Here is a 14,962-nt window from a genome sequence, read left to right as displayed (position 1 = left end):
TTGAAGTGAAACGGATACCATTGAAGTAGAACTGAAATAATCCACACCATGGACAGATGGACGTTCATCTGATCTAAGAGCTGCTGGTAAGTCTGCCCCTCTAAAGCTTTCTTAAAGATTTTCAGTGTAATCTGGTCCAGACAAAGATGCTGCTGCCGTTGTGGAAGCGTTAAATGTGAAGAACCTCTGAAGATTATTTCTCATTGTACGCTGCAGCGTCTGGCCTGAGTAACAAACATAAACCACGAAGAACATCTCATAAGGTTTTATTGACTGTGTTTTTTGGTGAGCGACAGAGCAGCTGTTTTCTCCAAGCAACACTTTAGAGGGAAGGAATGACAAAGTGGTATTGCATATGAAAAGCATGAGAAATAAAAGGCAGCCGTGCTCTTCTTATATATGTATATATCATATATATGATGCTGGATACCTGTAGCTTATAGTGGATGAAGTTAGAATTATTTTGGTCAAAATTGCACTTAAAGCTAAGAACGTTTTTAGCCTGTATAAGCAGAAAAGTAGCACTGGGAAAAAATCTGCCAAAAACTAAGAACAAACTTGGGGTCATGATAGGAACAGAAATACAAACACCTTAACATGCCTTCATCTGTACTCATTTTAAAGCTTTGTCTGTTTCTAGGCTCATCGTGCTGCAGATATAGATTCAGTCACGTCCAAGTCTCATGCAGGTTAATGTTGATTGATCATCAGTTAAAGACTTTTAACAATGTCCTTATAGGAAACCCTTAAAAAGTGTATAAATCATTTACAACATGCTACAACCGGTATTATTACTTAGTGATATGTTTAATAAATCAAATACTGATTCTTTATAAATGAGCCGCACAGATAAAACCTGTTGGGCCATCAGGCTCTCAAACAGTCCATTTCACTTTTATTTGTCTGATACAAATGTTGGCAATCGATCAATAAATGGATTTGGTCCAGAGTTTCTGCAGCAGGTAAGAGGCTGTTTGGTCCGATCAATAAAAGTTTTTTTTTTTTTTTAACAAGCTGGAAACCCCAGAGCCTGCTCTCATTAATGGCTTATATAAGTCTTAATAAAACGATTAGCTGCAGCTTATAATATTTAATTAAAGATAGAATTTAAAAAGTATTCATTTCTATGTCTTAACTTATGTCGGATGTTATTCTCCTTTATAAAAAGTCAGCATCGAGGATGATGAGGATATAATCAAGGTCGGACTAACATATGAAATCATTTATTTCTTACATTGTTTAGTAAAACAGCAATAGTTATTTTTTGCAAACTGGATATAAACTTTGACATGCCTGTTAATTTGACACCGTGGATAGTAGCAGTTCTACAATAGTGATGAAATAGTATTTATGGAGAGAACAGATTTGTCGTCATTTGACCATCGAGGTGAGTTTTCTTACTTTTTAAACCATTCAAGAAGAACAAAAGAAGAGAAGAGAATCTAAAAGCACTGCTTCGACACCAGAACAGGATGAGAAACAAACCAGGAGGTGAAACACTGAGCGGAGATACGCAAACATATCTGCACTGTGGTTCTGATCACCAAATGACAGTTCTAGGAGAACAGTGAATGAAATGTTAACTCATGCCGACTAGATGCATCTCGAGGACATGCACATGAGCACATGACATTCATGAAAAAACATTTTTCCTCTCAAATATACTATAGCTTCAACATGAAGATTACAGCGAACATGATCAGCGTTTTCCAGTCATTACTTGCTCTTGTCTTTGTGTATCATAAATAATTAGAAAAAAGACCACCCGAGGATTTCTCGCAAGAAATTCAGTTTTTGGTGACAGCAATGCATTTCATGATTGGTCATCAATACCAGCAGGTTTGGCTGAGATGAGATGATGTCTTTTGTCACTTGGCAAGCAGAGAATATTTGTTCGTTTTGCTCTGTAAACACATCTCAGTTCCAGTCCTCGTCAGCTAAGAGGGGTTTCTCCTCAGAAGATCCACATTTGAGCTCAAAGGGAACAAGTGGCGCGGTGGTGGTGGTGACTGAGCTGGAAGAAACTTCTGGTTCTCTGCCGTGGCCCCCTCTGGAGTCTCTTAGCTGGGCAGCAGCCACATCTCCACAAAATCCCACTGCTTCCACAGGACGAACAGCAGCAGGGCGAGCAGGACGGTGGCGGCCACCCGGGCTCGGGTCTTCATCAGCGGGGTGATGAAGTTGGCCAGGGTAGAGACGAAGACCAGCAGCACGGCCATGAGCGCCAGGATGACGTTGATGAGTTTCCCCAGCAGAGCTCGAGCGTTGGCGTTCTCCACTCCCTCCAACTGGACGACCTGTTGCTGCTGCTGCTGCAGCTCCAGCTTGGTGATGCGGGTCAGGCACGACTCCACAGCCTCCTGCACTCAGACCAAAAACCACAACAGTCAGATTTGTTCCCACAGCTCCCGTTACATCTGTTAACTCTGTTTAACGTTCACTGATTGTGTCCTACAAGGGACACAGATTTCTGCAAACATTTGAACGATTTTGATTGTGTCATTTGGGTTTTTTATTTTCTACGCTTTTCTTATTGGTCTGAAGTGGGCCAAGACTACTTTAGAAAACTCCTTTGCACCAATCAGGGTTCAGCAATATTTGAACCTAGTTACCATCGGTGGCTTGGTTGACTTAGACTCAGAGTTTAATGATCCGCAAGGGAAATTTCTTGGTCACACTTGGTAAAATTAAATTAAACTAAATAATGAAATAAATAAAATACATATGCACATGTACAAATCTACAAGAAATAGAAGTAAACATACACTAGTCCTGATGAAACAGTGTTGATGAGAATGTATTGGTCCAATGTGTGGGATTTAGGGGGCTCCATTGGCAGAAATAAAATATAATATTTATGTATTTTATCTCTTTATATCTACAGAAATCAATCAACTGGTGGCCAACTGTGGTATTGCAGCAGAAAAGCAAAATAAATAACAATAATAATAATAATAATAATAATACCCAAACCCAATAGACTGTGTCTCCGTTCTAAAAGAGACATCACAATAAACTGCTGACTGAACACACCCAACTACTTACATGTTTAATGTGTATTTTTTTAAATTAAGGGAAAGGTGGCCTAGTGCACATGTGCAGAAATCCACACAATGTGGAACCAGACAATGAAGCTAGAAACCTTTTATTTTTGGGTCATGTTGTAGATGTGCAAGTCTTATCTAAGAGAGCAGACTCCATCTTTGAGTCTGGTAGCAGCTTTAATGGTTTTTGAGTTACTGTAAAATAGCAGTTTAGGCATCTTCAAAGAAAATTGCTGAAATGCAGTTGGATTGGCAAAAATTGCGATGAAGCTAAGTGAATACAGCGGCTACAGAGCTGGAGAGAGAGGCACCTTCTGAGATTCAAAACCTCTTACTGTGATGTTTTCCTGCTAGCTACTCACGCGTGCTAAAGGTTAATAGTCAAAGTTAGATTTGACTGGAAATATATATGAGAGATTTTAATATATGTATAAGCATATGAAAAGTGGTGACTGATCTCTATGATTGTATTTTTGTGTGTTTTACTGCCTTCAGTAATCTAGCAGATCTCTACCTGAATGTCTCTCGCTCTCTCGTAGGACTGGTAGGCCACTTTTTCCTCCATGCTGGCGAGTTCCTGTTTGAGGTTGGTCATCTCATTCTGGTGTAGCTCTGTTAAGTCATTGAGCTGCTCTTCAAGTCGCTCATACCTGAACAAACAGGTACACAGTAAATTTAGAGGCCAGGTCAACACCTTGTGCTGTTCTTCATGGTGTTTTTAACTTGTTCCCAAACCGTGTCAGGCTGCATTGTGCTGGGGGTCTGGTTTGGTCTAGGTGGGTGTTACATGTCAAAATAACATCCACATGAATACCAACAGTCCAGGTCGAAGATGACCAATGTCATTTACGTCAGTGATCAGGGGTCATAATGTTATGCCTGATCGGTGTAATCATCTGGACTATAAAACTAGAAATAACTGTGAACAAGGAAGTAATTTGTTTTTGATGCAAATTGATGCTATGATAGGAATAAAGACTCAGGTGTTGTTGACCATGTGTACACACCTAAAGTCACATGTGATGCGTCATACATTTTTTCTGGGATCTCTACCTGTATCTCTCTTCCTGCAGGCACTGAGTCATGTAGGAGTAGTCGCTCTGCAGCTGGCTCTTCATGTCCTCGATGGAGTCCTCCATGTGAGTCTGGCTGTTCTTGATCTCCTGCAGGCCCTCCAGCAGGGAGTCCCAAGAACTGTGCATGTGGTGATGGTGGTGATGGTGCCCGTCCAGCCTTGGGCTCCCCATTGTTGGTCCTAACAACCCTCCTCCTCCACCACCGGCTCCACCAGAATTACTGCCTGCTCCTGAGCCGGATGTGGCGCTGGAGCACTCGTCGTCGCTGCCGTACTTTGGGCTGGAGACCAGAGTGGCGCTCCCACTCAGGGCTCGGGGCGTGGGGGTGTCTTCAGAGTGGCCCCCGACTCCGTCCTCGAGCGTGTCCTTTAGGTGGGCAATGTTATCAGCACTGCCAAACTTGTTCCTGATGAGACTGGCGAACTCTCTTGGCTTGGAGACCACGGCAGTGTGAGTGAGGGCGGATACTCCACCTTTGACCCCTTCGACTACCCCGCCTCCGAAGCCACTTATCCCTGCACGAACGTTGGCCCCCACGTCCTTCAGTCCTTGCTGCATGTCCCGCAGGACATCCTTAGGCTGCCGGGCCGGTCCATTCTGCGGAGAGGGAAGAGAAATGAGGAAGCAGAGAAGTGGAGGATCTCAAAGGTGGGACAGAGGTGATTAGGTTTAGGGATAGATAGAGGAGAGCAGGCCCTGCAGAGAGTTAGGTGAGACACAGGGTGATGCCATGGTTTAAATAAGTGTTCGCCGACTCGTCGGTTTATATTTGGACACAACTGTCCTCACAAAGATGAAGCACTTGTTCGAGTCACTCATGTTATAATTATTCAAAGCAGCCGCGGCATGAAAACAGCTCCACACAGAGGCACAGACACACCCCCACGCCCTCACCTACCTGCTCGATCTCCTTTAGCTTCTTGTGGTAGTGCTCTAGCTTCTTGTGCAAATGCGCAATAGTCTGTGCCGACTTCTGGTTCTTCTTCTCAAACACTTGCTTGATTCTGGACGCCTGCTGTTTGTCTGCGTTGTGGGCCAATTTCAGATACTCTGCAACGTTGTCGTCGCGGGCCTCCTGCTCCACGCGGATCTGCTCGGTGACCTTCAGGATCTTCTGCTGCAGGTGCTCCAAAGCCAGACGCGTCCTCTGTGGCTCGGCGGCCGCCGGTCCCTCTGCTCCTACAGCCGTGACCCCAGACGCCGCTGCCCCGGCTCCATCCGCGCTGATGTTGCTGTCAGAGCCTCCGTGGCTGCTGGTGGAGGGAAGGCCTAGAGTTGCCACCTCGCTCTTGTCCAGCTGAGGGGATGAGAGGGCAAGGTAGTCAGCTACTCTAGGGAAAACACTTTAACGTTAGTCAGAAGAAAACGCTTGTAAGAGAATGTGAAGGTTACTCTGAGAAACACGCAGCATGGTTGTATTTCCACCTTTAGTTATATAAGAACTTAGAAGATAAAACCTTAGAAGATAAATATCCATCTGATGATGACACAGAACGAGCAACAGGTTCTTTTATAATTAGTGGCTTCAAAAAAGTGTAATATGTCACAGATGGTTAATGTTTTGGCTAAACTAAATTTAATCCTCAAAAAAACACAGTAAAATGTTCAATTTGCATACAGTTACATTATTATTACATTATTACAGTTTATTTTATTTAGCTTCTACTTTTCTCCAGAGATTATTTTAATTAGAGCACAATCAGACCAGCTGAGCATGAATCATTTGTCAACATATTCAAAAAAACAAAAAAAACAACAAAAACAGCAACTGAACTTGTATAATTTTTTGAAAACATTTCATCTAAGTAGCTTCTTCTGTTCTTAAAGGACTGGTGGATATTTGGGGTTTAAATAGGAACATCTGTGGGTGCTACCCATCAGAAACTTATTTGACTTGTGTCTGCACATACATGAAAACATACTGATGATTTAACAGTTACAACAACTAATTAACACGACCACTGAAGTAAAGATAGAATTGTCCTTATTTCTCCCTAATTTCAGATATTTGTTTCCCAGGGGTGGAACAAATATTTACTTGAGCCAAACTAAAATCAATGAGGAAATTAATAAACTGAACTGACTGAGATGGGAGTACATAAACGTTGTCCACAACCGGTGCTTATGTCTATAATTGATTTGTTGGGGAGTACACAGAAAGGCTATCATGCATTAATTAGATGATACATAATTACTCTGCTTCCTGCTCAGCACAGACTCAGAAACTCAGCCCAGGACCAGGCCTCGCTTAAATGCATCGAGATTAATAATCATAACAACCCGGACATTTGAAACCATCCGAGTGTGCAATAAGTTTAAATGTCTATAATGGGACGGCATGTTGAGCGTGTAAATCTCTATATTTGGTTCTGGGCAATAATCTGCTTAAACATTGACACCTGCTCTGACGATTCTCTGGTCCTTAAAGGGATTCCCTGGTCAGTATCATATCTATATGTGCAGCCTGACAGATGGAGGGCTTGTTAATGACTCTCTGCCTGACGTCAAAACACTGTAATCAGACCCTGCAAACATGAGCTCAGGCAGACACATGACACCAAACATCTCACAGCGCTGCTCTAATTTCTCCCGGTGGGACGGCGCAAGGATTTATTTGTATTTTATTCGCGTGACAGTGTGAAAAGAGCAAAAGCTCCCTGTGCTAACATTAATCAGCCAGAGCGAAGCAAAGCAGCCGTGATTAGTGTGTTTTTTAATGTAGGTTACAATCACTTTGTAACACAGAAGAAAACACAGTTGACTGCTGCAGTCCCCCGGTGGTTAATCATTTCCTGATCCTGAAAAGAAACATATTATACTGAGATGCTTATGGAGAAGCGTAGCAACTGCTCACAGGGATGAGGAGCAGGAGGAGGGGAGGATGCGGTGTCCGGCGTTAAACGTATGGATGGAAACATACAACGGAAAGCGCCAGAGCAGCAGATGAGCCGACGATGGTGTCTTTTTGAAAGAATAAATGAAATAAAAAAGCACGCGGGGGTTGAGTTGTGGACGGACTCGAGGCTCCTGAAGGTCGGCAGAGAGGCAGGGCTGTGATGAGGATGGAGATGGCAGATGTCTGAGGCATGAAAACAAGAGGAGCTCCTTCACTCGGCAGGAGGCCCGCTGTGACATGAGACACGGCCGACTGGACGTCAACAAGCATGGATGCGGACACATGAGGATGAGACACAAGCAGCACAGCAATAAATTAAATTAGAAACGTTACCATACTGCTTTAATCCAATTTGTGCAGTGCCATTGCAAGTCTGTGTTCGAGGCCCATCCTCCTCCTCCTCCTCCTCCTCCCCCTGTGCTCACAGAGGAGGAGCCCCCCTCCTCAAATGTCTTTAGCCTCAGCCGTTGTCTGGCTGACTATCTCCTCTCTGGATCCTAATGCTCCATTGTTATTGCCATCGATATCTGCAGCCTCCCACTCCCTCTCCCTCTCCCTCTGACGCTCTGATCTATTTCCTCTCTTTCTCTCTCCCCTTTGTGTCATATGTTCCCTCCGCCTCCCCCGGCTTCACTCTCCAACATCTCTCTCCCACTCTCTCTCTCTCTCTCTCCCTGTGTCTCTCCTTTCAGTTTACATGCAAAAGCTAGCAGTCCTGCCCTATAATGGATGTGGGAGCTAAGGGACAGATGATGGAGGGGAATGGGCGGGGGGATGGGAGAGCTTAGCGCAGGCGTGCAGGTGCCCCTGAGAGGCCAGAGGAGAGAGGCGGGTGAGGCAGAGAGAGGGAGAGAGAGGGGGGAGAGAGAGGGCGGAAACACTCCAAGCCCTCCATCCCCTAAACCCTCAACACAAATGCCCAGCGTGCGGTGATATGGGGCGGCAGTGATGTGGTGCCAGAGTACACAGCGTTTCTGAGCGGTGACTCACACGGTCTTAATTTGCCTTCACCACAAAAGAATGGGGGGGAAAAAAATGCGGTGTCACAACAACAAAAGGCGACTCATCGGCACTCAAAGTTTTATTCGCCCAGCTTCAAACGTCTTTGTGCTGCAGCGTGTGTGTGTGTGTGTGTGTTTGCGCAGAGGGGTACCCGCTGAACAGAGATGAAAACAAGCTTTCATCTTCAAAACAAACCTGAAATTAATTTCAGAGGAGCCGATGCCCTTCACACGGATCTGTACGGAGCAAACATCCAGACTTTATTAGTGCAACTACAGAGGGAAAGTAAATGTGAAGTTTACTTGAGTAAAAGTACCTCAAGTACTCCATCAACACAAATGTACTCTCGACATATCGAGTAGCCACTTGTTGCATATGCAGCAGCAAAACACAGATCAGCCACAACATTATGACCATGGACAGGAGAAGTCAATAACATTGACATGTTTGGACCTGGTATTCATTTATGTGAATGTTACTTAGACATGGGTTTAGGAACAGTCAAAAAACAAACAAAAAAAAAAAAAAAAACAAGCTCCAAATTCACTAGTTCCCAAAATGAAGTATCAACTCAAAGACTCAAAGGCCCCCACTGACAACATTGTGTTACCAGACACCACAGGACACCCTCAGAAGACCCATGTCCATTCTCTGATGAGTCACAACTGTTTTGGAAGCACAAGGGAGACCTACACAATGTTAGGAAGATGGTCATAATGTTATGCCGCATCAGACAAACAGACCATTCTTTACATTGCTCTGTGAACACATGCAGTATGTTCCTGTGGTGTAAGTAGAGTCGTGGAAAAATTGCACGAATACACAATTTTACACTTAATATAAGCAGGAACACAATAATGTCAAACATTAACATATTATTTTACAAATAAAAGTAATAAAAAACTAATATGATGTTAATATGATGTTGGGTTTCACGTTTGACCCCTCACCTATCAAACTGCATTTACTCGCCTTCAGCGTGTTGATGGAAAGCTGCATGTTGTCTTTAATCTCTTAATCCAGGAAATTAAGGAAAATTTGCTCCATTTTAACCAGCAGTATGTTATATTTTCATTATATGGATATGATCAACATGTGATATAACACGGACAGAAATCTGTTCATGCTCACCACATATTTCATATATTATTATTTTCATATATATGTTGTACAGACACACACACACACACACACGCATATAGTAAATTAAGTAAAGAAGTAAATGATGTATATATATTTGTTGGAAAATATAACTTTTACATTTTGTCTCACTTGAACATGACAAACCCTGTGACGTTTGTTTTCAAAATGATCATGTTCATTTATTAGTTGCCACTGGCCTCTTTTCTCCCTCATACCTGCACGAGAAGCAGGACAGAAGCAAAAATGACGACACACACACAAGGAGATTCATTTTTACAGTTTTATTGGAATTTGTAATTTTCATAATAATTAAACAAAACCTACATTAACGTAATAAATAAGGATAAATCTTTTTCATTTGTAGCTTTTCAACATAAAACAATAAAACAAGCGTCTATCTACAAACAGAAGTGCTTTCATTGTTTTGGGGGGTAATTCTGTGGACACTGGGTTGGTAGCATTTGTGGTGGTGAACATGTATATTTAAACAAACAAACAAAAAAAACAAAGATGTCGGCCTGTTACAGGATTAGCGTTACAGTGACCCTGATTGACGCCCATCCAGATTACCCATAGCAGCAGGATTTGCCAACACAGCCGTGAACAAGTGTCGTGAACAAATGTTTGCTTTGAGGCAGATCATAAGACGTTGTCTGGTGAATTGCGCCGTACTTCCACATAGAAAAGAACAGCAGATAACACATTAGCTTCTGACAATACTGAACACATGATTGTCCTAAATGGAGCTTCGTTTACGGAAACAAAAGTCAGTAAAGGCACTTGTCACTGAGTGCTTTTGCGTGCATCGCCCTCAGATTTATGTGCAATACTGCAATGTTTCTGTGATCATGCTACTTAACCATGCTATATTAAACTCTATAGATAAATCTCTCACATATATATATATTTTTATTTTTTTTTTTAAGGTGTGCTACACTTACACTAACCTATAATATATGGTGCTGTTGGAATGGTAAGAGCCTGGACAGGGCAGCGGCTGTGGTGCTTTAAAAATCTAACGACATACAGTAGAGAGGATGGAGGAGGACATGATGGCACTTCTGTCTTTTAAAAATTCTAAGTAAAGCAACTGCATGTTCAAGATATCACAACTCTTCAAGCATGATGGTACATAAAGCACGATTTGTACAGCTCGGATATAGAAAGGATAATACACTTTAAAAAGTATAAAAAAAACATGACTCGGAGCCCTTGTGATATACATTAAGAAAAGAAACACAGTAGTGGATGTGAATAAAGGAGCCAAAGCGCTTCCTCCATTTACTAAAAGTCATCCCGCAGCGCTGTCGTAGGCACTGCTCAATTTCTTTACGAGGCAGAATAATTTAAACAATCGTATCTGCAGGCTGCAAGAGTGTACAAAAATTCCTGCAAAGCTGAGCCACCTTTTCAGCGCTGTGGATTCTACAGTAGGAAACGTCAGTCAGCACTTTGGCAACGCCTTCATCCAAATGAGTGTAAATCCACCGATTTGAGAGATTAGTGTTAATCTTCTCTGCTCAAACGTCCCCTTCTTACCGCTGGGAAAAACACCAAGACCCTCAGAGAGAACACGGTACCCTAATTATCCTTATAGTAATGTAGCTGAGGTCCCTTCTGTTGTCTGATGAGTCACTGGGTACTTCCTGGTGAGCGCCTGTGCAGAGTCTGTGCAGATCACGAAATGATTCCTGAGAGTCTGTGTGTTCCTCCTTGAATATTGGCACCTTCACAGCGGGACGATCTGGATATCACTGGCCGGATTTGCGCGGCGTCCCGACCACTCTTTTTTTGGCCTGATAGAAATCTGTTCAAAAATAAAAGGAAAAAAAAAACTGTAAATCTAGATCAGTGCAATGTGACATGAAATAAGAAGTGGGCAGAGTCACGGCACATACCTGTGAGGTTTGTCTGTTTCCTCTTCAACCCTGTGTGCCCTCTTTTCTCCGGCGTTTTCTCCAGGGCCTCGGCCTTGACAGCACACCTCTCCGGCATACAAGGGATGTTCTCCTTCTCACTCCTCCCTGCCTTGGGAGCAGCCGTCGCCTCCGCAGCCTTCGGACCTTCCACCCCTCTGGGGTCAAGCACGCAGGACCTGTAGAGCAGCGGCACCCTGGCGCCTTGGACGCCCTCCCACTGGAAATCACTGCTCTCCAGGGGCTTGTCCGACATGAAGTCGAAGCCCCAGCGCTCCGACGCCTCCTCCAAGTCTTTGTGCAGGGCGGCCCGGTACTCCGCCTGCAGCTGCTCCCGGTCCACGGGGCCGAACAGGTTTCGTCGGGCCGGCCCGTTCCCCAGGCAGCTCAGGATCCGCTTGTGAGAAGCCATTACTCTGCACTAAAAGGAAACAGAGAGAAGACATCTAGTTACCAGGGAAAAGTTGACGAGTCCTCAGATTTTACCTCTGTCGAGCATTTTACTCAATAAATACACCCGATGCACAAATTAAAGATGCAAAAATCCCGACACCAAATTTATTCTCAAACATGACAATAATCTTTTAAATACCCCTCCGCACTTCCATTTAAACATAAAACTACAGCTCATGCTTACCATCGTTGCGATCGCTTTGAACCTCCTGAACTAACTGCCTGATGTCAGTGGGCAGCCTTTTATAAGGCAGCCAGTGACTCAGTGAGTCCTACTGCTTCAGTCTACTGGTACATGCCCGGACATAATCTCCAACAGACATGTAAGGACAAGTCCTGAGCAGCTCTCAGTGACTCACCAAGAGATGGCAGTAGTGTCACACCATTTAAGGCTCAACACAACAAGTCAAACCTCAAAGGGTGGCTGGATTTCTTGGAAAAACAATAATTTCCCCCTCTGCATATTTACATGCTAATTATACACAAACCCCCTCTACATAAGAGTTTACGGGCTACAGGAAAGAGTCGGTCCGCTGAGTCTCAGGAGAAGTAAGTAATTACTGACATTCAGGAAGGGCTGGACAGGACTCCCAGGATTTCCATTTCAAGAGGAACCCATCCAAGCTAAATCTACTTATCCAGCTAAGGCACGGCAGGAGGAGAGAAGTCATTGTGTTTAGAGGAGTGATTTAACGGAGGAAAACTAATGAAGCTACCTGTGGCTGATTAAGTAGGAAGTTGTTCAAGTTTTTCCACTGATGAAACATAAAGTTAAATCCATCAACTCTATGTGTGAGCTCAAACCTTTACAGTAATGGTAGGCTTACGCCGGCTCTTTAGTTTGATATTAAAAAGTTAAAATTCAACAGGAGTCTGGTAAAACATGTCCCGTTACGTCATGTGACTTGGCCGTGCCGGCAATGCACAGCAGAGCAGAGCAGTCTGAGATCATGTAACAAGGATCTTATCCAAGAACTCATTCATTCATTTATTCAGTCACTGAAACACTCAAATTCTCTAAAGTTTACACGTAAATAACAAATAATTACACAGAAAGTTTTATCTGGACTCAGCTAATAAGTGCTAATTAACCTACAAGTCTTGATTTAACAATAATCATGTATCAGGGACTTTCAGCGACATCTCCTAGACATTTCATCAGACATGTCTATATTTGCTAAACTGCTTAAATGCAACTTTCATCTGATCGTTAACAATATTCAGTGTATTAATAGTTTTTTTTTATTATATACATACATATATATATATATATTATATATATATAAGATTTACAGTCACAGATGAAACATTATGACTGGATCCAGGATCTGATGTGGTTTAAAGAATGAGACCTAGGGTCAAATATATTTAATAATTAATATTTTACCTGCTATAGTATAAGGCAGGGTGGATTCTGTTTTACATCATTGTTTCATGTTCACACCCACTGTTACATAACTACAAGGTACACAGCAGTGTGAGGGTAAAAGGCCAGGTGGGTTCAAAGAAATTTTAATTAAAAACTAAAAAAAAACTAAAAAAAAAAAAAAAAAAAAAAAAAAAAAATTTATTATTATTATTTAATTAAAATTAAGTAAAGTAGGGTTTGGGGGAACTCTGACAAAACTTTTTTGTTGAAGTTGTTTTTTTATGTGACCCCCACCCTACTTCGCTCTCATTGGACAAAGACAGAGATGAGGGCGGGGCTCTGCAAGGAGGAGTGATTCAAGTCCGTGGCGGGAGAAGAGCGAGTCATGCATGAACGTGGAGGAACCGGCTGGGACCCTGCCCACTACACTCCACCGCTCCACGTGAGGCCGGGACCCGTGTCCGCTAGTCAGACTGGGCTGTCAGAATGTAGGGCTCCCTCCCCTCCCCTCCACAGTCACATGCACAGATATATATGTATATACAATATATGGAAATAAATATGAGCCTGAATGAGGATTCAAAACTTTTGGTTTGAATGTGTAGATAGAGCACTGAATAAGTGAAAGAAGATTGAAAGAAGTCCTGTATGAAATATGGACATATCTAACACTGAGAATCTAAAGATGAAACTAAATACTGACATATGATTAGATTATGTTCAAGGCTATACACATGTTACTATACAATATACTAAGACACATATGACACATAAAAGTGTCATGTTATGGGTCGGTTTTACTTACATGTCAAGCCAAGTTCAATACAATCCAACCAAAAATCCAAAGATGAAGATGAATGAAGCGTGCTTATCGATATCCTCGCTCCTCCCTGTAGTTTCTGAACTTCAAGTTTCACAGCAGATAGAAGAAGACGCTGATGGTACTCGGATCAATGCCTCGAATAACACTCCTTGAATTCCCCTCAAGTTTTCTCTCAGACGTGAGGACGGGAAACTTTTATGACCTCCGGTGGGCGGGGGCGGTCTACTTCCAGCAGGCAGGCGGGGTCTGCCGGCTCTCACACGTGGATGTTGCCCGTAAACACACGTGCACACGTGAAGCCCTGGTTCACGTAGTGGAAATTCCAGCACAGTTCCAGCTCCAGCTCCGGCTGCAGCACTGGCTCCCCTCCTCTGCGCCTCAGTGCGCATGAGCGAAGCGCAGCGCTGGCTGGTGCAGCGGGTGCAGTATCCCGGATGTACCTCACACTGGACTAGAGGATGCATACTGTTTCTCCCCTTGTTTCTAAACTAAACCCTGGCTTTCTGTTTGTATCAGATCACTAAAATAGGAGGATAAAACATAAAAAAGACAGATTTGGGATTTAAACCATACAAAAAACAACAACAAAAAAACACAATGTACAAATAAACAAAGTTTCTATTAACTAAATTTCTATACTGTAAGCACCCTGCTGCAATATCTGCACATATCCTGATGTCTATGGTCACTGTGTACACTGGAAGACAGTCTGTTTTAATTTCATTCATATCCATGTGTATATCTGTACATATGTACATGCTCTGCACTTACTGCTGGTGCACTTCTGGTGTAGGTGAACTTGTGTAATGACAGCAAAGTTGAATGTAATCTAATGTAATCGATTGCAATACAAATATGCAAATAAACCCACACAACAACATAACTCACTGAAAGAGACCACTTTGCAAAATTACTATTTCTGCTCATGTTAGCCTGAGTAGGGTTATTTTACATCTGACATGTCTGTACTTTGTTTTTAAATGCAGTATTTAGTATTTCTTGAGCGATTGCCACTTTCACTATATAATTTTCCCACTGCATTTATTAACTCATAAGAACAGGTACAGAGCAAAGTTTGAAGTTTGAGTTTCCAAATGCACAAACAGTGCACAAAACATTTCTGCACAAACAGGGCAGTGCCGCTTTTAGAGTATTGTGAGAATATCCACAGACCAACATGAATAATTCCACTACTATTGTACAGGCTAAGGCAGGGTGGATACTGTTTTCATCATAGGTA

The 14,962-nt window shown here is 42.8% G+C and overlaps 2 protein-coding genes across 3 annotated transcripts; both read right to left on the bottom strand.

Moving 5' to 3' along the window:
• Positions 1–250: 250 nt before the first annotated feature.
• On the bottom strand, positions 251–7,672 carry tmcc2 (transmembrane and coiled-coil domain family 2). Its single transcript, XM_047584035.1, has 5 exons — positions 7,350–7,672; positions 5,019–5,417; positions 4,098–4,717; positions 3,559–3,694; positions 251–2,360 (listed from the first exon to the last, which is right to left on the bottom strand). Exons 1-5 carry the CDS (start codon positions 7,350–7,352, stop codon positions 2,061–2,063), a joined length of 1,458 nt encoding a protein of 485 aa, XP_047439991.1. The 5' UTR covers positions 7,353–7,672; the 3' UTR covers positions 251–2,060.
• A 1,755-nt stretch (positions 7,673–9,427) lies between these two features.
• cdkn1a (cyclin-dependent kinase inhibitor 1A) lies at positions 9,428–13,929 on the bottom strand. Of its 2 annotated transcripts, none has more exons than XM_047584100.1 (3): positions 13,705–13,929; positions 11,060–11,498; positions 9,428–10,968 (listed from the first exon to the last, which is right to left on the bottom strand). In XM_047584100.1, exons 2-3 carry the CDS (start codon positions 11,487–11,489, stop codon positions 10,913–10,915), a joined length of 486 nt encoding a protein of 161 aa, XP_047440056.1. In that variant the 5' UTR covers positions 11,490–11,498; positions 13,705–13,929; the 3' UTR covers positions 9,428–10,912. The 2 variants fall into 2 exon arrangements, with proteins under 2 accessions (XP_047440056.1, XP_047440055.1); XM_047584099.1 differs by lacking the exon at positions 13,705–13,929 and adding an exon at positions 11,715–12,412.
• Positions 13,930–14,962: the final 1,033 nt, after the last annotated feature.

Source organism: Mugil cephalus, chromosome 4 (assembly GCF_022458985.1).
Source record: "Mugil cephalus isolate CIBA_MC_2020 chromosome 4, CIBA_Mcephalus_1.1, whole genome shotgun sequence".
In the NCBI taxonomy this organism is placed as follows: Eukaryota; Metazoa; Chordata; class Actinopteri; order Mugiliformes; family Mugilidae; genus Mugil; species Mugil cephalus.
Note: the sequence above shows the minus strand (reverse complement) of the source record. Positions and strands in the feature narration are given on the sequence as shown.